This window comes from Panthera uncia, chromosome F1 (assembly GCF_023721935.1).
Source record: "Panthera uncia isolate 11264 chromosome F1, Puncia_PCG_1.0, whole genome shotgun sequence".
In the NCBI taxonomy this organism is placed as follows: domain Eukaryota; kingdom Metazoa; phylum Chordata; class Mammalia; order Carnivora; family Felidae; genus Panthera; species Panthera uncia.
This window is the reverse complement of record NC_064813.1, coordinates 38,955,642-38,979,247: the sequence shown is the minus strand read 5'-3', so window position 1 is coordinate 38,979,247 and position 23,606 is coordinate 38,955,642. Positions and strand designations below refer to the sequence as shown.

Sequence of the window (23,606 nt, the reverse complement as noted above, 5' to 3'; positions counted from 1 at the left end):
CGACCCCGGGCCGGCCTGTGCGTCCGTGGGTCCGTCCCGCGGCCTGTCCGACAGCTGGCCGGCGCTGGCAGGCGCGCGGTCGGGCCGGCCGGGGCGGAGATCAATGCGGCTTTGTCGGGGCCGCCCACACCCCGGAGAGGCGGCTCGCGGCGGCGGGCCGGGCGGGCCGAGATAAGCGGCCATGTGACCCTACCTGGGCCGGGCGGCGGGGGAGGGGCGCGCAGGTGAGGCGGCGGCCGCCGGGCCCTGCACGCGCACACGGCGGCCCGCGGGCTCAGCGGCATGGCTGTCAGCAGGAAGGACTGGTCCGCGCTGTCCAGGTGAGCGCCGAGGCGGGCCCCGGGGAGCCGCACCGGGGTCTCCTCCGCGCGCCGGCCCCTCACCCCCCACCCCTTCCCGCCCGGGAGGCGGGCTCTGAGCCTTGATCCTGCTGGCCCTGCTGCTCCGTAAGGGGGGACGGCCCCGGGGGCACACTGGGGAACTCTTAAGTGACAGGGCGGTGTTCTCGCTCCCCGACGGTTTCCTTTCCTCCTCTTGGGGACTGTGGCCGCACACGGGGTGCTTGGGGGAGGCTGGGCCCGACCTGGAGAGCCCCCTTCAAACACGACCCCCTGCGGGGACGCGTTGGGGGTTTGGGGAGGTGTTTAAGAGTTACTGCCGCCGAGCCTCATTCCAGACAAGCCTCCCTTGCTGCCACGTTTCTCTGGTAGAGACTGGGAGAGGGGGGCCCTGGGGAGAGGTCCCTCAGCCCCTCTTGCCGAGGAGGAGTGGGGGCACCACTTCCTCGGAGGGTCGGAAGTAGAAGGATCAGTGGATTGAGAGACCAGGGCGCAACATACACCGCCCCCCCCCCCCGCCCCAATGAAGCTCAGATTCTGAGTTTGGCATTTTCGGGTGGTGTCTGGGCTGGATCACCTAGGATAGTTGCTGTTCCCCTTTGTGCCTCGTTCCTTATTTGTAGGGAAGTCCCTCAAAGGGTCAGGAAACTGGGTATCTAATCTCTGCCTGCTGGGCATCCTGTGACGGTTAGATAAGACTGGGGTGTTGGGGGGTTGTCCTGGAGGCAGCGCCCCTCACTGTGGCTGGTGACCCCCGGTGACTCCTCTCAGAGCTACCCTGCACCTCTGCTCAGAAGTGTCCACATGAGCATGTTCACCTCCTTATCCCCAGCAGCTTCTGTCACATACACCCATTTTGCCCTTGAGGAAACTGAGGCCCACGTAGTAGCTCTGAGCTGGATTCCTACTCCTTTGATCCCATAGGCTTCAGCCAAGGAGAAATTGGCCTTTTTGACCCTCCCAGGTGGGCATTTGGATCCTGAGGCCAAGGCAGTCTCTGCAGGGGCAGACCAGCACCCTCCCCAGGCTTTCCCCATTAAGGCTGCTTTCAGGCATTCTCTAGTGCTCTAGAGTCTCCTTCCCCTCCCTCCAGAAGGGTCCCAGAGCTTCTCCAGCATCTCAGTCTCATCTCCCCAGGGCTGGGAGCCCACCTCCTCAGGCCCTCAAGACCTCACACTGCTCTGAAGCACAGTGGCCAGGTAACCCCCCAGGTGGAGGGGCCCAAGGGATCTAGAAAGGGGATAAAGTAAGCCCCGAGAATGGAAGGAACTCAGGGCCCTGGAAAACAGGAACCTAGGCTGCCAGGGAGGTTGGACACACCCCAGGGAAGGTCTGTGCTGAGGGTGGAGCTTGGGGGTCCAGACCTTGGACTCTGTGTGTGGGTCAGTGTACATGGGGGTTGATGTGGGAGTGTCTTTTCTCCTAGGTGTGGGCATATCTGTGCCTATGGATGTGTGCCTGTATGTGTACATGCAGGTGTATGTGTGGGCGAGCATGTTTATGGCCTGTGCGGTGTGGAGGCATCTGTGTGGGTAGTAGGTTCTTATGTGGCTGAGTTTGGGCCTTAGGAGTCTGAGTCTGTTTGGTGTGAATGTTTACGGGAGACCTCCGTATAGGGCATTGGGTTAAAAATGCAAACCACACACAACTTCCTCAGGAGCTCACAGACGGTGGGATGTATGTGATTTTGTGTCTGAGAGCATGCCTGGATCCGTATGGGGTGTGCGTGTGTGGTGGGTGGGCAGCTGGGGCATGAGAACTTTACAAATGGGAGCAGGGTCTGGTCTTAGCTTGTCCACTGCTCAGATGGACTTGTGGCTGCTGGGGTAGGGCTGAGTTCCCACGGGATGTCCAGGGTCAGTGCCAGGCACGCCCTGGAGAACCAGTCCTGCCACAGGAGCCCCTGGCCGGCCCTCCCTGCTGGCCCCAGCCCTCACAGAGCCCCGTGGGCAGACACAGCTGCTGCCAACAGTCACCCTGATGAGGCACCTGGAACAGAGGACCGCTCCTTCCCTGCTCCCTTCGTGAACAAGCCTCAGCGGGCAGGAGGGAAAGGGCTGTGAGTCACTGTCAACCGAGTCTCCCAGGCTGGGGAGGACTATGGTGAGGGTGTGACCGGTGTGGCTCCAGCCAGGGCCCAGGTGGGGAGCTGAGGGCCGGCCTGCAGCCTAGCCTTGGTGTGAAGTAGGAATTCAGATGCTCCAGCCCTGGGCTGGGGGCAGCGGTGAGCTGGCTGGCAGGGCACCCTGGTTAGTGGCCTCGTCCTTTCCTCCCTTGGCTGGCTGGGTGACGGTAGAGGCTGGGCGGGGCCTGTCTGCAGGGGGTGAGGGGTGGGTCTGAGAGTGCCTGGGACTGAGTAGCCAGCTGTTAATCATTTCCCTACCTGGGCCTTGAGCAGACCTCCCACCTCCCAGCACTGCCCTCCCCTGACACCTCTCCCTAGGCCATCAGGGCTTGAGGGGACTTCAGTGACCACCTGTGGTGACCCCTCATTGTGCAGAAGGGGAACCAGAGACCTGTCTCCCTCAGGGGTTGAAGACTGGCCCAAAGTCCCACAGCCAGTCAGAGCTGGGCCTCCCAGCTCCTCTTTCCTTCAGAGGTTTGCAAATCCTGCTCCTTGAGGTCCGGGGTTCTACAGATGCTTCTGGGGCAGCCTTCCCCCCCCTTCCCTTCCTCTACTTTAACCAGAGCCGCTGAGCCTTGATCTGTTTTTCAAGCTTGTTTTGAGGTCCCCTGCAGGGCAGGGGCGAAGGGGTTTCTTCCTTAGATCTAACTTCTGTCTGGTCTGCAGCAGCTGATAGGGGTGTGAGTGCTGTATTGGGAAGGGTAGCAGCCCTACATGGAGGCAAAGACAGGGGTGTTGTCTCCGAATGAAGGCCAGGAGGCAGAGGAAAGGATTGTGGCGAAGGTGGGTGTGGTGGGGCAGCCTCCTAGGGCTGTGGCATCAGCTGGTGAGAGTGACTGGGACTCCTGGATGGTGGGACCCAGGTTCCATCCTGGGCCTGGCTCTGGTCAATGTGTTGGCCACCGGGCTTTCCCAAACCTTTGCTCTCCCATGACCTCTGGCCTGTCCTGGGGTGGGGAAGCGCACCAGGTCAGAGGCCCTCCCAGCCTCCCCTGCTCCTTCCTCTGAATATATACTCCGTTGGGCTCTTAAGAAGGTGGGGCCTCACTCTGGCTGAGGGACAGCCCTCCCAGGACATCCTTTACCAGCATTTGGTATTGTGGTTAAGGGTACGGGCTTGTGAGAGGCTGACCTAGGATGGAATCTTATTATTATTATTATTATTATTATTATTGTTGTTATATTATTAGTTGTGGCATCTTGGGAAATTTACTAGCCCCAGTGACTTTCCATTTCCTCATCTGTGAAATGGGGATAACACCACCTTTCGTCACAGGGCTGTTGTGAGGTTTAATGTCAATGTTATTTGTAAAATACTTAGAACAGTGCCTGGCATTATAGTAAGCACTTCTATGTTACTGCCTTTACTTCTTGGTTCCTTCATTTATTGAGCTATTTACCATATTCCACAAATAGTTGTGTGCTGCTAAACGTTCTAAGGCCCTTCATTACCATTTATTTATTACGGGGGTTTCGACAACTATACCTGCTGAGGCCCCTCCTGGATACTGACACCTGCCCGTCCTTCCCCCCAGTTCTATCCGTTTCCTCATCTGATAGCAAGTTATTGGCAATAGCATTTCTCCCCCGGGGTGGGGTGGTGGTGAAGGTGGTGAAGGTGAAGTGATTCTTGTTTTGCCAGGGGTTGAAGGCAGCCCCATGATTCGTGAGCAGCAGGGGAGTGACCAAGCCACCTTGGGTGCACTGTGGGGTCATGGCCTAAAACTGGTGGACATTCAAGGACACCCGGGCCCCACTTCCTGCAGTTCCAGCCCTGGAGACCCCTTAGGGTTAGGGCTGGCCTGGGGAGGGGTGGGGGGGGGGTGAGTCATTTCTGAGGAGACCAGGCTCTGGCAGATCACACTCCATATATGGCCCCACTGGAGAATAAACAAATAAGCTGCTTCCCCCAGGGCTGAGAGGAGCGTGTGGGAACGGGGTTGCTCAGGACCAAGGAATCCTGGAGGCTCCAGCCCAGCCCAGCTGGGTGTGGTCAGGGGAGAAGAGCTTCCGGCTTTGTGGGGCACTTTCCCGTGGATGGATCCTTCAGCTTTGGAGGACGAGAGCTGGTCCCAAAGTGTTCATGGGGGGAGGGAATAAGTCCCGACAAGGAGAGAGCTGAAAACATGGCCTCAGATGAGAGCCCGATGAAGTTGGCATTTCCACGTCTGATGGAGAAGGGCTGCAATCAAAGCCTTATGGCCTTGACCTCAGAACTTAAACAAGATTCCCATAGGCCTTCACATGACCCCTGTAGGCTATGTGTATCTGAAGATTGATCATTCATTTACCACACACGAATTGATGATCTCTCGTGAACCAACTTCAGCTGAGGAATGGGAGGGCATCAGAGCCTGGCTCGTAAGAGATGGGCAGGTTGCCTTTGGGGGAACTGAGGATTTGTCCCTGCTTTGTTCTCTTCCTTGTCAAGACAGAGGCTTTCGGTTCTCAGGGAGGAGGAGAGGCCTGCACATCTGAGAGTCGACGGTCACACTTGTTCATTCCACATTCACTGGCGCTTGTGTGCCAGGAGCCGTGGTGCATGCTGGAGATGAGAGGTACACTGGCCTGTGGTCTCTCCTCTCCCTGCAGGACAACAGCCTCATACCTTCCTTCCTAACTTCTCATACCTTCTCCACTCCCCTTCATTTGCCTGGCTTTAAAAAGAAAACAAAACTTGATGTGTGTCTATTGTATATAAATTACACCTCAATTAAAAAACCACTCCTGGGGGCACCTGGGTGGCTCAGTCGGTTGAGCATCCAACTTCAGCTCAAGTCATGATCTTGCTGTTCATGAGTTCAAGTCCCTCCTCGGCTCTGTGCTGACAGCTCAGAGCCTGGAGCCTGCTTCGGATTCTGTGTCTCCCTCTTTCTCTGCCCCTCTCATGCTCTGTCTCTCTCTCTCAAAAATAAATAAATGTAAAAAAAAAAAAAAAAAGTCATTCCTTGAGTCCACATTCTGCTCTAGCACTGTCCCATTTTATTTGCTTTTCTCTGAGGAAAGTTTCTCCAAAGAGTTGCTGGCTCTCACCGGTCCCTCGGTTTTGACTCCCATTCTTCCCTTGCTGGTCCAGCCTGGCTCCGGCCCAATCCGTCGAGCTGCCTTCCTGTGGACCAGACACTTCTGTTCTCTCTGTGCTGGTCTTCTTGTCCCCACCACCCCCTGCCCCTGTGGTCTTGGACAGGACCTCATTCCTCCCTTCAGGTTCACCCTCCGCCCTCCAGTCTCCTTGGTCTCCTTTTCTTCTCCTCACCCCAAACAAGCCGGAAATGGAATTTTCCTCCCCCCACCGGCTCCCTAAACTCCTTCCTCCCCTGATCTTTCCCATCGTACTAACAGCATCAGGAATTGCTCAGGCCAGAAATCTAGTTTTCCTTGTTTCTTCTTTTTTTCTCCTCTCCATCCACAATCCCCCTTTGGCTCTGTCTCCAAGATGTGTTCCCAGTCCATCCCTTTTTCCTTCTCTCTGTCGCTACCAAGTTCACCACCGCCAGCATAGCTGTCACCTGGGCGATTGCAGGAGCCTCCTGATGGGTGCCCCTGTTTTCCTTCTCCCTCTGCCACCCTCAATTCTTTTTCCTTCAGCAGCCAGAGATAATAATAATAATAATAATAATAATAATAATAAAAAATTCTGTCATGTCATTCCTCTATGTAAAACTCTCCAGTGGCTCTCCAGCACACTTGAGTACAACCCACATTCTTTCCCTGGTCTATGAAGGCCTTTTCTCTGGCCTCTCCTCCCTGTCCAAGGTCCCTGCGGGCCACACTCTCGCTCTGGGTCTCCCTTCCCCCAAACAGCCAGCTGTCACACCCAGGGCTTGGCACTTGCTGTGCCCTCCTCCTGGGCCACCTTGCCTCCAGATCCGGCTCCTCTGGCTTCTTCTCAGAGGGCCCTCTCCTCCCAGTCATCGTCTCTCACTTACCCCTTACCTGGTTCTCTTGTCCTGTGTCCCTTGCTGACGTTGCTTTGTCCATGTGCTCATTTCCTTGCTCACTGACCGCACCCCGGCCCCCTGCACTATGTGCTCCGTGGCCGGAAGAACTCTGTCCGTCTTCTTCTCTGCTGCACGCCGATCCCTGGAAGTATGCCTGGCACGTCGTCAGTGCTCAAAAATTACTTGGTGAATGTTGGATCAGCACGATGTTGGACTTAGAAAACCAGATCGGAGCCATCGTGTGGCTCCTTCTCCTCATTTTAGTAAAGAAAACCGAGGAAGAGGAAAGAGGGGGATGTGCACCAGGGGAGGAGGAGTAGACTCAGCCTTACAAGAGGCGGCCTTGAGGAATCTTTCCTTGGAGGCTCCATAGGTGCTTTTCATATCCGATTCTGTTTGCAAAATTTGTGGGTTTGCGTGATTTTTTTTCCCCAGAAAACACGTCTGTTCCTTCAGTTGAGTCTTGGTTGCATGGCAATACTCTGCAAGAGGGGAAAAGGTCTAGAAGGTATAGGGCTGGGCAGAGGGATAGGCTGGGAGAGACACCTGATAGTGGCAAAAGGAAGGCCTTACAGTAACTCTGGGAGGGAAGAAGAAGGCCTTTTCCAGACTCTTCCTATCTGTAGGGCCCCAGATAGCACTGGGGGAGTCATAGGAAGGCTCCAGAGAGGGCTTGCTCTGCTGACTCTCAGGGCATGCTACTCTCAGCCCAAACTTTCTCCCAGGGCTCTGGGTGAAGCACATCTTCTTGCTCCGCCAACCCCCCTACCTCTAACCTCTAGGCTTGCTCAGGCCCTCCTTTCTGCCTGGACTGCCAGATTCTCTCCAGCCCCCTGTCACCTCTATTAAAATCCTGTTCACCCCCCTAGGTCCAGCCCAGGTTCGTTCAGTCTTGTCCGTGAGCCTTTCTTGGTAATCTTGGCCTGCACTAATCATTCTCTCCCCTGCAGAGCAATTTCTTTGCTTTGGTTGGGGGAGTTATTGGTGGACACGCTTTTCTTTCTCACTCGATAGTGGGTGCCTTTAGGGCAGGGACATTGCCTTGTTCTGTGAACCCCCCCCCCGCCCTTGCTGACTTGCTGGTTCACTGCAGTTGCTTAGAGACGTATTTGCTCTTCGCTTGGGATGGAAGGGTGGTTGGATGGAAGATGGGGTGGGCTGGCAGTGAGGTGCGGGGGATGGTAGGGCAGGTGGCTAAAGATGATTGGTGGGTGGGTGGGATTGGGCAGGGAAGTGGGGGGTGACTGGGTGGATGGCTGTTTGGATTGACAGGTGGCTAGATGGGCAGGTGGTGAGTGCGGAAGGAGGTGGGTGGGTGGGTGGGTGGGTGACTGGCTGTGGGAGTGCCTGATTGGTCCTGTGAATGCAGGGTGACTGGGGGCAGGAACCCAAAGTAGAGTGTATGGAGCCCCCTTGCTCCCCAACAAGTGAAAGCTGGGTCTAGAAGGTGAGAGAGGCCAAAGAGCTCCTGAGAAGGGAAGTGGATATTGGAACCTTTTCCAGGTGTAATTGTGAGTCTCCCCATTCTGAACGGCTGAGAAATCCTGCGGGTTGTTGGGAACCTCTGAGAAAGTTTCTCTGTCATTGTCCATTGATGAATATTATCCAAGAATCCAGGACCCAAAAGAAAAAGGAACTTGTCAAGTTTATCTCCCTCCTTCAGGCAGAACCGTGCCCACCCTCCCATGTTCCTAGTCACCCCTAGAGAGGGAGGCCCCACCTTCCTACTCTGGATTCCAGAATCAAGTCCAACCCAGTGTTTGTCATCCTGGGTGGTTTTGTCCCCCAGGGGACATGGCAAAGACAGGAGACATTTTTGGTTGTCACAAGTGGGGGGTGGTGCTAAGGTATCTCTAGTGGGTAGAGGTTAGGGATGCTGTTCAACATCCTAAATTCAGCACAGCCCCTGCACATGAAGTTACCCAGCTGAAATCTCAGTGGTACCCGGGATAGGAAACTCTGGTCTGATCCAAATCCTTGTAGTACCTTTATTTGAAACTTAATTGACATGTAATGTGAGCCACAAATACGAACCATGTTAAAATTGTAAATTTTCTTTCAGACACACTAAAAAAGTGAAAAGAAATAGATGATTAATTTTCATAATAGCTCATTTATCCCAGGGTATCCAAAATATTATTTCAACGTGTAATCAATATATGGAATTATTTTTATTTTTTAAATGTTTATTTCTGAGAGAGAGAGAGAGAGAAAGAGGGAGTACAGGGGATGGGCAGGGAGTGAGGGAGACAGAGGATCCGAAACAGGCTCTGCACTGATGCGGGGCTCGAACTCATGAACCGAGAGATTAGTACCTGAGCTGAAGTCAGATGCTTAACCGACTGACCCACCCAGGTGCCCCAATAAGCAGAATTATTAACAAGATACTCTACATTCTGTTTGTCATATTACGTCTTGGGACTACCTGCGTGTGTTACAATTCCGGCACATCTCAGTTCAGCCCAGCCATGTTTCTTTCTTTTTTAATTTAATTTAATTTTATTATTATTTTTTTAAATGTTTATTTATTTTTGAGACAGACACAGAGCATGAATGGGGGAGGGTCAGAGAGAGGGAGACACAGAATCCGAAACAGGCTCCAGGTTCTGGGCTGTCAGCACAGAGCCCGACGCGGGGCTCGAACTCACGGACCCGGGGATCATGACCTGAGCTGAAGTCGGACACTTGACTGACTGAGCCACCAGGTGCCCCAGCCCAGCCGTCTTTCAAGTGCGCCATAACCACCTAGAGACGGCCCAGGCCTAGAGGGTATTTGTTCTCTTCTCCCAGCCCCGTAGGGGTCTGCCCTGGGAACAGGTATCCGGGGACCCAGGAGTCTTGCCTGGGCTGCACTGATCCTCTCCACCCCCCCTCCCCCAGCCTGGCCAGGCAGTGGACTCTAGAAGATGAGGAGGAGCAGGAGCGAGAGCGCCGGCGGCGACACCGCAATCTGAGCTCCACCACGGACGAGGAAGCTCCCAAGCTCACCCAGAATGGACACACACCGGCTGCCCAGAGGTGCTCGGGTCAGGGTGGGGGACGAGGCACCATTTCCCTGTCCCAGGTGACCCGGATGGACTTAGCTGCCCCAGACAGACCAAGTACTGGGGGTGCCCGGGGAATGAGATGAAGGGTCCGCAGATGTCCTTCAAGCTCCTCACCTTCCCTAGACCCTCCTCCACGCTGCCCGCCTCCACCCTCTTTGGAACCAGAATCACTATACGCTGATGCTATCCGTGAGCCGATACTTTGCTGCACATTTGGTGGATAGAAGTCATTTAATCCTTACAGTATCCCCGGGAGAGAGGTATCATTAACCCATTTTACAGATGGAGAAACTGGGTCAAAGAGCACACACAGGTGACTTGCTGAGATTGCTCACCTAAGGTTGGCAGAGCCGGACTCGCCATCCGGATCGGTCAGGCTCTGTGGGCTCAACTCTTTCCACAACCCAGGCTGTCTCCCCTGGAACCCGGAACCTCCATAATTCACTTCTGAGGGGAGGGATGTGGTGGCTACTCTTGCCGCCTGGATTTTAGGGTTATGAGGGAATGGAAGTCCCCTGTGGGCCAGGACTGTGCTGGGCAATCACGTGGAATGAGTCTCGTTTCACCCAACAGGCCTGGTTTGCAGATTTGGACGCTGAGGCCTAGACAGTGAATTCACTTGCCCCAATTCACATGGAAAGCAGGGTGGTGAGGAAGGAAAACAATCTCCTTTTGCTGGAGGCCAAGTGCTACGGGTTTAGGACAGTCCTCTCATGTTGCTCGTGTTCCCTTGGGTCCCCAAGAGAAGGGGGAACAGGGTGTGCGCCCTGAGCTGCCCCAGTGCCCGTGGCCGCCACCGTGGCTAACGGGAGTGCAGGATGGCGTGTCAGAGCTTAGCGCTGTCCCCTCAGCTCCACCACTGATCATCTGTGCGACCTTTGACAAGTCCCCGAACGTCTCTGGTCTTGATCTAAGCTCTCAGGGGGCGAGCACTGCATTTATTCCTTTTGACTTCCGCCACCCGGCACGGGGCCCAGCGCAGACAAACTTGTTCAGTCAGTGTTTGTTGACTGGGTCTCAACATGCAGAGTTGGACCTTATAGGGGTATATAAACTTTTTAAAAACGTGGTGCGCATTGTTCAAATGACTTCGTGGAAACCCAATATGTAAAGGCAGTTAAAAGTGATCTTTCTTTAAGCGATGGGGGGTGGGGTGCCTCCCCGGTGGCCCTGGAAGCATCCCCATTGGGTCAGGTACACCCCAGGGTGTCTCCCGTCTCTGATAGCCTCTGATACTTATCTCCCACCCCTTCTCCATCTTCTGGCCTAGACTGCCTGGCATGGAGGAAGCCGAGGTGCCCAAGCCGCAGACCTCAGCCTCTAAAGATGAGGACAGCCAGGCCACCCTCAGGACACGGCAGGAGCGGAGGCAGAGGCAGCAGGCAGTGGAGGCTGCACAGGCCCCTGTCCGGCGGGAGGCAGAGGAGGGAAGGGACAGCTCCGGCCCAGAGCAGGCCAAGCCGCAGCCCCTCATGCCCAAGAAGGAGGCGGAGCTGCCTCCTCGCCGGAGACTGAGCCGGGAGCAGCGGGGCCCTTGGGCCAGGGAGGAGGAGAGCTTGGCGGGCCAAGAGGCAGAAGGCGGGAAGAAGGGGGTCTCAGAGAAGCCCCCTATCTCAGAGAAGTCCTCCGTCCCAGAGAAGACATTAGCCCCTGGAAAGAGACTGGTCTCAGAGGAGTTCTCCATCTCGGAGAAGGCCCCGGGACCTGAGAAAACTTCTGTGTCAGAGAAAAGAGCCATCTCAGAGAAGAAGGCCATTCTAGAAAAAACAAGTGGCTCTGAGAAGTTGCCGGCCCCAGGGAAGACATCAGACTCAGAAAGGAGACTGGTTTCTGAGAAAGCATTGCTCTTTGAGAAGTCTCTGGTGTCCGAGAAGACCTCAGCGGCAGAGACAAAGCTGGCTCCAAAGAGGCTGGCAGCCTTGGGACAGCCCCAGGCAGGGGGGCGGCTGGCTTCTGGGGGAGGCCAGCCCACCACCACAGAGCAGAGGGGAAGTGCCCTCTCTGAGAAGAGCCCCCCGTCCTTGGCGGAGCTGGGAGAACAGGGCGTGCCAGACTCTCCGACTGTGACTTCCCGCCTCCCGCCCATCACACTCCAGGTTGGCAGTGCCCCCGCCCCTCCCATCCCTGCACGTGCCCCTCTCATCCTGCCCTGGGTGGTCTCTGGCTCCCTTGCTGTCTCCTGTCCTCTCACCGTGGGGCTGGATTTGGCAATTTCCTCTCTCCCTACCTGCTTCCAATCACTGTCAGAATAGGGAACGCTTGAGGCAAGGGCAGGCAGTTGGCAGCCGAAAAGGGCATCAGCTGTGTTGCCAGGGAGCACCTGCCACCCTGAACCCCCTCATGATCCAGGGCCTGGATTTCAGGACACCAGCAGACTCTGGGGAAACCTCACGTCCTTCCAGAAGTTCTGCTGGAAAGTTCTGCCTGGTGGCCTGGCCCCACGGAACTGTGTCCACCGTCCCCACAGCAGAGGCAGAGGGGCAGGACTGTTTTCTTCTCCTCTTCCTCCTGCAGCTCTTGGGATGAGCCAGGCCACATGGGGTCCCCATGGCAGCTTGGGCTTCGGGCTCCCCCGACCTCCCGTATGACACTCCCCCACTCCATCCAGGTGAAAGTCCCCAGCAAGGAGGAAGAGGTGGACACACCCTCACCCACTCAGGCCACCTACAGCAGCTCCCTCAAACGCTCCAGCCCCAGGACCATCTCCTTTCGGGTGAGAGCCCAGGGTACCTTTGTCTCCAGTCCCCTGGAGGGCAACCTGGGGAAACCAGCATCTATCCCAGCATTGGGGCCTTAGGTTAGATATCAAGCAGATCCTTTGGATAGAGAGGGGTTTTGGATTCCCATGGGTAGCCAAGAGCAGATGACTTTGGGTTAAGTGAGGGAGAGCCAGTTAATGACCCAGAGCGTTGGTGTGGATGAGACTGAGCAGCCCCACCTAGTGGACAAGGCCAGAGCTGCAGGAAGAGGGCACAGGGCAGGCCCCACCCCTGCCTTCAGCAGTTCCTGATCCCACCCAGGAGGCTTGAGCAGCGGGGAAGGGTAGGAGCCAAGAGCAGTGGGGCTCTCCAAGCGCTCCCTACTCTGCCTCTGCCCCAGTGGTACAAGTGGTATGGACTGGGGACTCTCTTCTCAATTTCTGATAATTTACTCTTAGTTCCTTGGTTCACTGGGTGGTTCACTTATTTTTGACTGACTGTGCTTTGTGCCGTGATGTGTGCCAGGCCCTGGGGAGGAAGCTGGATGCCTGATATTGATCAGGGCTGTTCCCTGCCTGGCAGGGCTCATGGGCAGTAGGGAGGCAGACAGGAAAACAGATGGTTGAACTGGTGGTGGTGGTGGGGCCAGGGAGGGGCTTCTGACCCGGCCTGGTGGGTGGAGGCAGATGTCTCCCAGACAAGAGGAGGATCTTTAACAGAGGTTTGGTTGGGGGTTGGAGGAAGAGGAAGTGTTCAGAGAGCTGAGCCTTTCCCTCGAGGAGGGCCATGGCCTCCTGGGGACTGTCACTCATCAGAGACTATCCTTCTTGTTTCAGATGAACTCCAGGAAAGACAACTCAGAAACAACCTTAACACGCAGGTCAGGGGCCTGGAGGCTCTGGCTTTGTCTGATCTGGTCATGTTCAGTCTGTGTTTGCTGAGCGACTGCCACCCATATTCCTTGTGCCAGGCTGTGCCATAGAGCACCCGAGGGGAAGGTGCAGTCCTCGGCCAGGGCTCCAGACCCTGCGGGGAGACTGGACCAACATGAGGGACCGAGGCCCAGCGAGATGGAACAGGGATGGGGGGGCGGGGAACGGGGAAGGCTTCTTAGAGGAGGCGGGACTTGGGTGGGGCTCTGAAGGTGGAGGAGGTTGGGGTGGGGAGGGGGAGGAGGGCCTTCCAGGAGGAGGACCATGAACAGCGCAGGGAAGGGGAAGCCACGACTTTCAGCAGACCCAACGCAGGGGGGCCCTCAAGTCTCCATGCGCCATAAGCATCGCCGTGCCCCATAATTTTGATGCGAGTAGTTTGAGGACTGTGTTTTGAAAGAAGGAAGCTGAAATGGGGTCTGGAAAGCAGCTGTGCTTGAGCACGAGGAATCCTGTGCACTCGTGCTGTGTCCACCTGCCCCTAAACATTCGTAGAGGCCAACTATCCCAGGCGAGGCGTGGGGTGACGGTGGTGGCACGGGGTGCACGTATGAATGAGGCACGGCTGCTTCTGTTCGGCACCTCACATCAGACTATTAAACTTGCGAGAGCCGCCTCCCCCGCCCCGGCAGGGAGGTGCAGGGACAGGAATGGAACCCCAAAGTGGCTGCAGCCGCCCCGCCTGCGGGAGCTGGAGAGCACATCACGGAGCACTCGACTCCTGACTGGGACTTGAGATGGAGGGAACAGCACAAGTAAAAGCACAGAGTATGAAAAGCGTGAGGTATCTAGTTAACTGGCACATAAGCCCGCGGAGAAAGGGGTCGGGGGGTGGCGTGGATGCTGGTGTCCGGGAGGAGTCAGGGACCAGACCGTGAGAGCCTTGTATGCTGTGTCAGGGAGTTTGGTCCCTGCCCTGTGGCCTGCGAGGTTTGAGCTGTTGAGGACAGGTTGGGCTTTGTCTGGGGTAGGAGTGGTCTGGTGGCAGTGGGGGAGAGCTCAGGGTGGCCGGCAGAGGGGGTCGGGGAAGGGGACTGCAGTGCTGCGGAAGGTAGAGGGGAAGGAGATTCGGGAGATGTGTGTGAGGTCCAGGGACAAGAATGGGGGGGGAATGGCAGATATTTCTGACCCTGGGGGTGTCCTGCTGAGTGGGGATGTTTCTGGGGAGGTGACGAAAGTCCCTGGACTTTCCTGTAGTTTTTCACTTTGGCCAAGTCATTCTCGCCTCGTTCAGTGATGGGGGCCATCTTCTCTTTGCCAAAAGGGTAAGTGGGTACGGCTCGGGGCCCAGGCGGGCCCGGCGCAGCCGTCTCACCTGTTTTGTCCCGTCCTCCCGTCCCGCAGCGCCAGCGTGAGGCTCCCGGCCAGCACAGTCAAGTTAGGCGAGAAGTTGGAGAGATACCACACCGCTGTTCAGGTGGGCAGGGCTCTCGTGGAGGGGCCGGGGCACCTGATGAGCGTGGTAAGTGTGGTCTGTGCACGTCACCCTCGTGGGCCAGCCATCGGTGTTCTCTTTCCAGAGGTCGGAATCGGTCAAGTCTCCAGGCTCCTCCCGCACCGAGTTCTTTGTGGCTCCCGTGGGCGTAGCCAGCAAGCGCCAGCTCTTCGAGAAGGAGCTGGTGGGCCAGAGCCGAGCAGACCCAGCCTCCAGCCGGAAGGTGAGGGGCTCAGGCCCAGCTGGGTGTCTTCAGGCTGATTAGGCCTGAGACCTCCAAATGCAGAACTTGACCCTGGCAATACTAGAAAGCTCCGTGTTTTCTGGGGCGCCTGGGTGGCTCAGTCGGTTGAGCGTCCGACTTTGGCTCAGGTCGTGATCTCACGATTCATGAGCTCGGGCCCCACGTCGGGCTCGCTGCTCTCAGCACAGAGCCCGCGTCACGTCCACGGTCCCCCTCTCTCTGCCCCTCCCCCACTTGCGCTCTCTCAAAAAGAAAGCTCCACGTTTTCTCATGTCCGTTTTGGCAGAACCTGCTGTTGACTTGAGTTGCTGTTCATAAGCCCATCTCCCAAGCTGTGTGCAGCATTCCCTGGGGGACCGTCGGGGGCCTTCCGGGGCGTATGTGGCACGTGCTAGGTGGATACGGGAGTGAGGCAGAGTCATGTCCCTGTGCCAGGACCTCTGAAAATGCCATCCCGTTGCCAGCTGCCCTGAGCCCTGAGATGCAAGGCTTTCTTTTCAGGAGAACATGAGGCTCTCAGGGGCTGTGACATCAAGGCTCAACCTGTGGATCAGCAGGACCCAGGAATCTGGAGATCAGAACCCCCAGGTACCTCATCCCTCCCCGAGATCTCGTGCTACAGGCCTTTGTGGTAGAATGACCCGGGTGAGAGAAGGGACAGCCCTGAGAGAAACAGAGCTCCAGCAGTGGAGACCATGGGGAGTGAGGAGGGTAAGCCTGTGGGCCAGGAGGCAGAAGAGAGAAGGAGTGGGTCTGGGGTCTTCCCTCTCAGGAAGGGGAGGAACCTGGGGTTCCCGAGTCCCTCTGCAGTCAGCCTTGGTTCCTCCCCGCCCCAAACCCTGATGTCCCAAACCAGGAGGTGCGGAAACAGCCGGCAGCCACCAGGAGGACCCAGTTGGGAAAGAAAGCAGATTCCTTCCTGGAGGCAGAGGTGAGAGGAGCAGAGAGGGGCCGGGCCTGGGGAGACTCCACCCCTCACCCCCACGTACACACTAATTGGCCTCCAGCTGCACAGTCTAGTACCCGGGATACCCTGGTTCTGCTCTCAAGCTTGTTTGACCCAAACTTGAGAATGCTGATTGAACCCCGATCTGGCTTTGCTTTCCCTGCAGCTTTGCAAAGCCCCTCCCCGCCCCCAACATCAACCAGCAGGTTTGGGGTCTCTGGTATGAGTGGGCCTTGGGCAAAGGGATGCCTTCCTGTCCGGAGGCCCCCTTTCCCTCCCAGCTCTAGGAACCTCCTTGTCTTTTCTGACAGACCTTTGCCCCCACAGGTGTGACGAGCCCTCTGCCGGGACAGACCTGCAAGGTCTGCATCTCATGGGCCCTCCCTCAGGCCGGGCCCTGTCTCCAGCAGCATTCCTGTCTCTCATTGCCCCTGCCCCCTTTCTGGCTCTGGACCTGGGGCCGGGAGTGTCGGGGAGGCTCAACCAGCTCCTGCCCAGCCCAGCATCCGGGGGCAGGTGTCCCCTGGCACCTTCTCACCCCACTGAGGGCGCAGCAGATCCCGGGACCCAGTGTCAGCACAGCGTTGGTTCTCGTCAGCACCGTGTGACCTCCACACCCCGTCCGGAGATAGTTCCCGCTCACGTCCAGGGTCAGGGCGGTACTGTCTCTGAAGAACCTCAGGGTCACCTCTGTGATCTGCTCCCAGCAGGTGCCTCCACGTGCCTGTGGTGTCCCTCGCTGAGGCCTGGATTTACGCACCTTAGCCCCCGGGCCTGCTTCCAGCTTGCTGAGGCCCATCGGCTGGGTTGTAAAGGAGTTGCACTGTCTTCTATGTGCCCCCCTCCCCGCTTTGTTTTCCTCTCATTTCCTTGGCCTGCGGCTCTGGCCGGGAGCTCAGTGCCTTTTTGTGCGCCCCTTCACCCTCTTTCTGAAAAAGCTGTTCTCAGGAAAGATCTGATACACTCGCTCACTCTCAGGTGTAAGTGACTAATAATACCTTAAAAATGGATTCCTTCCTGGAAGATGTGCTTTTTAACCAGGTTCATCATTGTTGTGACTGGACTGAGGGGAGGGGTCAGTTGCCATTCTCCCTGCAGCCCCTCTTTTCCTCACATTCAGGCGGGCTGCTGCCCTATCCTAGCATGGGAACTTGGTGGAGGGCAGAACTGCCACCTACAATACCAGGCCTGCTGCCACACTTCCCCAAACACATTCTCCCCAAAGCCAGTCCTCCCCAGCATCATGGCCCATGTGGGCCTGGAGACTGCTGAGCTTTCTGAGAATCTAGGACAAACCCAACTCGGTCAGTCCGGTGCCCTATCCAACCCTTTAATGCTGTAATTGAAAAATATATATGTGTGTGTGTGTGTCTGTGTGTGTGTGTGTGTGTATACACATGCATGTGTATACACACATATCTCACACGTATACACTATGTACTATATACACACACACACACATATGCACACACATACATATATACTTATATACTATACACGCACACATACACACACATATACACACACCCACACGTTTACTTAGTTTTTCATTTGAACTTCATTAGAACTCTTCTTCCAGACTGCTCTGGTTTTACCCAGAACCAGCTGGGGAGGTGGGGGAGAATAAGTGCAGAGCCCTGCCCGCTTCCCCTTTGTCCTCTGCCTGCAGACATACCTGGAAAACTCCAGGGTTTCTCAGGACACCGCCCTTAAGGCCATCATCAGGCCCCAGTTCCCAAAGCTTGTGGGACAGAAGCAGCCAGCCAGGGACCACCAGCCTTGTCCCAGCCTTTGTGATTGTGAGTGAGGGCTCCTATCTTGGGTCCTGTGGACTGGGGGACAGAAGGCCCTCAGGGCCCCATCTGTTCAGACCTCCCAGTGACCCCAGACTGGCCCATTTTCAGCTGCTGGGTCTCCTGTGGCAGGTCCTGTGCCTGCACTGAGCTAGGGACAGTGGGACGTGGAGGCACTGCCCTGCACCCCACTGCCTCCCCCCGAGGTTGGGGGATGAAGGCGGACTGCGGAGGGGCTTGGGACCCCCAGGCCCCTTCACTTCCTGGGAGGGAAGACCCCAGCCCCACTCCTCTCTTCTGTTTCCCGGCCCAGAGGCTTAGCCCTCCTCACTCCCCATGGTCTCCACTGCTGGACGAAACCAGGGGCAGGGGGAGGAGTGTGATGAGCTTTGCCCAGAGACTCAAAGGACCTGCTGGGAACTCAGGGTTCAAACAGGGACCTAAAGACTTATGATGGTCTATTCTAAACTTTGGAAAGTCCCCTGGCGGGCAAATTTGTCCAGCAGACAAGAACTGTCCTCGCATAGACTTTTCTTGGGAGAGGCTCCCAGAAACCTTCTAGAGTAGAGGCCTGAGTGGGGCCTGAGGGGGATGGCTTGGTCCTGGGTGTCTGGGGTGTCCTGGCAGCTGCACACCCTCTCTGGGGGTGACCATCAAGGACAGGCCGCAGGACAGAGTGTTGAGGGACACGACCTCGTGACTCTTTGTCCCTAGCATTCATGGATCCCCCCCCCCCCACAAAGGCCCTGACCTCATTCCTGTCAGGGGGACAGCCCCCCAACAAGGAGACAAATCTATACAAAAGATAATTTCAGCTGGGGACGGGTGTGAGGACGAAATGCAGCACGGCGGTGACTGGCTGGCTGAGTGGACAGGGGAGGCCTCTGGGAGGAGGTGACATCGAGCACCCTCTGCAGACAGAGCAGGTCCCCCCACGCATCCCCCCACCACTCCTTGCCCTGTCTGCTTGCCTGCCCTCATGGCCTTGGGACCTCACACATGGCCCACTCTCTCGTGGGCCCTTGAATCTGCAAGCAATGTTCCAGTATACGCTTCTTCCAGTGCAATTCTGGGTGGGGACCAGCCTTTGTCTCCCCTTCCTTGCTACCGCTAGCACTGTATATCTACCTGCAGGGACAGGGACATCCACGACAGGTCGGGAACAGCCCTGTCGTATCAAGATGTGGCTGCCGGAAAGTGGCTAGACTTTCTCACTGACTCACTGCCTCCCCGTTCTCCGAATTAAATGCCTGCTTTAGAACGGTTTGTGAGAACCTCACATAGTCCATGAACAGTGAGAACCTACTGGATTTTTCCCATGGGGATCTGTGGCAATTGAGGTGCCCAGGTCCCTCTCCCAGGCATCTGTGCAAACAAATTATGGCCCGTTTGAAGGACTGTTGGGCTTACGAGGAACAGTAAACCACTTAAAGTGGCTCGAGTTAAGGGAAAATTTAAGACCAACAATTCTTAAATTCTAAAAGGTTCCAGGCCAGGGCACAAAGCAAGGCTGGGCCGTTGTGGGCTAGACAGGAAAGAGGATGATAATACTTTTCTTCCATCTCTCTCCGGACAGCCTGGTTGCTCACCGTTCCTCTGTCAGTCTGCTCCCACCACCTGCCTCTACTCTGCCTCTTCTCTGCCTCCCTGGGGTCCTTCTCCCCCAGGATGCTGACCGGCAGGCACCTGGCCCCAGCTTGCCATGCCACGGATCTCCCTGCAGCATGGAGGACCACATGGCAGGGATCAGCCTGGAGGTGGGGGAATCAGGCCCTTGGGCTCAGAGGCCACTGGGGACCATGGAGGGGACAGTCTCAGCTGAGTTGATGGGGCAGGAGTGCGATAGAGTGGATGAGCAGCGAGTGGAAGTCCTGCACGCAGGGGATGCAGAAATGATGGCTGTTGGTGCCGCATAGTGGCTCCCAGGGCAGCAGGACTGAGAGGAGAGTCAAGGACTGGGAAGCATGGGTGTGTGGTCAGGCAGGGGTGGAGGAGGGAGGGGGAGACTGGCTTTCTTCACCCACAGAGAAACAGACAAGAGTGTACATCCCTGATGGTCAGGGGCTGGAAGGGCCGGGGGGCACATGGGAGGAGGGGGCCTGGCCCAGAGGAGAGGCGTTCCTTCTTCAGAGGTAGGACACAGGACTTGACCCAGAGACACTGAGGGGGGGAGTCAGCCCAGCTGCTGCCAGACTTGCCTTCCCCCTCCATTTCATTTCCATCATGTACTGGGCTGCAAGATGCCCTGGGCACTGTGCTAGGGGCTGTGGGCATATCCATGCAAGCAAACCACAAAAAACCCAGGGCCCTGATCTATGTATCTCACAGTCTAGTAGGTTTAGCCAATCACAGTCCTGTACTGCTTTATCTTAAAGCCCTGGGCGTGGGGGGCGGGGGAACGCGCTTCAGCGGTCCTCACAGCCCCCTCGAACAACCCAGCTGCCTGTCTGAGGACAACCATCATTCTTGACTGGAGGTTCTACCTTGTGTCTGACATTCTGTATCAGTTTTAGTCCTTTCCCAGTGAGGAGGACTTGCCACCTGGCTCTGGGGGTCATGGAAAAGACCCACTTTGCAGATGTCCTTACTGAGGCCTGCTGAGCCTGCATCCTGTACAAGGCCACTCGGCCCATTAGAAGCAGCCAGTAGCTTGGAAGACGTCTTTACCCACAGCATCACTTTACGTGCAGCTGCAGATAAGCCCTTCCCCCTGCCCGCCAGACCCCTGGCCCAGAGACTCATGAAGTGTCTTAGAGGTTGCCATCTGCCCCCCAGTACTGCTCCCAGCCTGCCTTCCCAGGCCTGGGCCTCTGGCACCTGCTTTATCAGGATTCTTAAGAGGGACAGCTGGTTTATGTTACATGCCTGCTCCCTCCTCTGTTCCCTGCATATCTGTTCTGGTTTTAAATAGCTTATCTGAGCAGCTGGACAACCACATGGGCTTATATGGCGTGGGGTGCATGTTCCTTTAGTCCTGTCCCTGGCACCTGCCAAAATAGCAGCCAACACCCCCCGCGCCCCCGCTGTGTCTCCTGCTGCACATTCCTCCCACCGCAGGGCTTGGCTTACAAGGCCCCAGCCCACAGGCCTGCTTAAAGCCCTCTCCATCCCCTGCCCTCACCCAGTCCCTGCTGAGGCAGAGCAGATACCTCGGGATCTGTCGGCAGCTCCTGGTTTGAGGTAAGACCCGGGTGCGGCTCGAGATGGGGAGAGCAGAGAGGAGAGGAAAGATGTCCTGCAACCTGGCACTTGTATCCAGAGTCTGTCTGCGTCCTCTGGGAGTGGACGTCAGAGTCCCTAGCGGCCCACGTTCCCTCTGAGAAGAGGCCACGCTTTACAGGGGTGTCACAGGGATCAGGTTCCAAGACTAGCACAGTAGGGCAGTATGTTAGAAATGTTAGACTTGGATTTGAGTCCCAGATCTGCCACTAAAGATACTGTATCGCTGGCAGGTCTTGGGTAAGTGCCTTTCCCTCCCTGGGCCTCAATTTCCTCATCTGTAGAGTGGGGGAGACAATTGCTAGGTCTCTGTCTTCTCTACAGACAGTGAAGCTCTAAGCAACAGGAACTCCCCCAGATTGCTCAGTCCCGCCCCTCACCTCCAGGTCCAGGGCCCCCTAAACCTTTCCAGGCAGGTCCTTCTTGACTCCCAGAGAGCAGAGCAAGACTGCAGTCATGTCAATCAGAATAGTCCCGGTGGTGAAATTCACATCTCCAGGAATTCAGAAACTGTCTTGTAAGCGCTGAGGAGGAGCCCACGTCCGGAGGTAGGCAGGGACCGGGGGAGCACCTCTGTGAGCAGACATGTGACGTTCATCTGCCTTCCACCAGGACCACCCTCCTCCCCAGAGAGAAAGCCCTGCGAAGTAGCATTTGGGGGGGCTGATGGGGGAGAGACCCCAGTGAGAGATCCTTCTATGGGGTGTGAACCCAGCTCCAGGGGTTAGAGTCCAGCTGCCCCCTGGCCCCCCGTGGACCCTTGACCCACCCCATCCCAACATGCCCTGTAGGGACAGACCTTGCTCAGGGTCTGGGAGTGGCAGAGAAAGGATATTCCCTTGACTTCCAGCTTCTCCTGGGCCGAACGAGGAAACATCTAGGGAAGGGGTGGCCTAGTGTGTAAGGAGTGTCAATGCACATTCCAGGCCTACTGCAGCTGGGAAGCCATCTGACCTCCAGAATTCCTCCTCTGACCCATGTCTCGTAGGGCAAGCCCTCTCCGGGCAGAAGAGGAATCTGAGAGGATCAGGTTGCCTGCTGGCCCCCCTCAACCCTGTCCCCTAGCTCTCCTGGTGGGCTGACAGCTGCAGGCTTGGGAGGATTCCAGCTGGATGTTGGGGACAAGGGCTGAGGGATGGGGCCCACATTCCTCAGAAACTCAGAGACTTGTTTCTGTGAGACTAGAACTTGAAGCTCATCTATTTTATAGATAGGTTGGGAGAAGTCTAGAGAGATGAAATGAGTTAGCTACGGTCACACCACAAGAACTGGGGTTAAACCCAGGTTGTCTTTTTTTAAGTAATCTTTATGCCCAGTGCGGGGCTTGAACTCATGACCCTGAGATCAAGAGTCTCAGGCTCTACAGACTGAGCCAGCCAGGTGCCCCTGAACCCAGACCTTTTGACCTCACGGCCAGTGTTCTTTCTGCCCTGTATTGTTTTTGCTTTACTCCCCAAGAAAGGTGACCCTGATCTCTTGGCTGTAAGGGAGTTTGGCTAGAAAGCTGTCTGTGGAAGCAGGTGAGGGTTTGGGTGTGAGGACACAGCTGCTCCAGGACATTCTCACTCCTGGCCCTGCCAGGTTCCTGATTATGTCTCATTCCAGAGCCCCGGCCTCGGACTATCGCCTTCCCCTTCATCAGTCTTGCCTTCGGGCAATTGGCTTGCCTGCTGTCCTCTTGGTTGAAAGCCCTCCCCTACTCTCCATGGTCAGTTTGCTATTTTTGGGAGTTGGATGGTGCTCCCAGGAGCAGGGAGAGGGCTCCAAGCTGCTCTTTCTTCCTCTGAGCCCAGAGCCCTGCCAGCAAGAGGGAGGGCGAGAGAGGGGAGAAAGCTAGAGGCCACATGCCCCAGGCTGGCATGCGTAGCCCCTGTGAGAAACTTCTCTGTCCTCCCTGAGGTGACAGATTCCTCCCAGGATTCTCTTCCTGCCTACTGTCCTGGGGCTTGGGGCAGTGCATATCTGGGGTGAGAGGGCTATTCTCTTTGGCCACTCTCATCTGAAGACCCATTTTGGAGATGCTCTGGCGTTTGGGTCTTTCTTTAGCAGAATGAGGTTCCATCCCCGGCATGATACTGTATGCATCTGACATCTCTTCCCACCCGCCTCCATCCAAATGGAGCCAAAAAGTGGCTCAGAGTTTCTGTCCAAAGCTTCTGTGTAAACCCTCCCTCACTTGCCCCCACCCTGCGCCAGCAGAGGGAGCTAGAGAGGGGCCTGCCTCGCTACAGCCATGCTTGTCCTGAACCCGGCAGGACCCTGGGATATTGGGAGCAGGTTCAGATAAGTAGCCAGCCGGCCGGTGGCTGAAGCGGGCATTGGGTCTGAAGGGTTCTCTACTCAGAGGGGGAGTTGGGTGCAGAGAATCCTTCAAATCCCTCAGCCCGAAAGCAGCTGACGTCACCCCACCCCATCAGAACAGGGACTCACTGGATGTCATCAGGTGGGTGCCTGGGGCGCCACTCCAGTAGGATGTGCAGGGAGAGGCGGAGAGGGCAGTGAGCGGTGCCCTCCCTCTGCCCCTGTCACCTGTGGCTTGAGTCAGAAGTTGGTGGCTGGATGCAGGTGGGACAACAGACAGGGGTCCAGGAGAAGCCTCACTGAGGGTGGCCGTGTCCTTTGTTCTGATTCTACTCCTGCCTCACTGTAGGCTCACCCTCACATCACCTTATCCCTTTTCTCGCTCAGGAAGATTGAGAGCTCTCATGCTGCACAACTCTGCGGGGCCGCCGTTCACGCTTCAGCCAATGTGAATGGTGCCCCCAGGGCTGTACATGCATGTGGCCCGGGAGGGTTGGGTTATAACGGTTATTAGTCAGAGGTCTGCTCTGAGCCAGGCACTTTACACGAGCTCTGAGCCTCCCAGAGGAGGAGCCATTTCACAGAA

The 23,606-nt window shown here is 56.5% G+C and overlaps 1 protein-coding gene across 1 annotated transcript; it reads left to right on the top strand.

Moving 5' to 3' along the window:
• Positions 1-13: 13 nt before the first annotated feature.
• On the top strand, positions 14-16,935 carry LAD1 (ladinin 1). The gene is made up of 10 exons (XM_049634349.1): positions 14-320; positions 9,285-9,422; positions 10,722-11,547; positions 12,060-12,164; positions 12,987-13,030; positions 14,427-14,499; positions 14,603-14,740; positions 15,263-15,349; positions 15,618-15,692; positions 16,035-16,935. Exons 1-10 carry the CDS (start codon positions 283-285, stop codon positions 16,038-16,040), a joined length of 1,530 nt encoding a protein of 509 aa, XP_049490306.1. The 5' UTR covers positions 14-282; the 3' UTR covers positions 16,041-16,935.
• Positions 16,936-23,606: the final 6,671 nt, after the last annotated feature.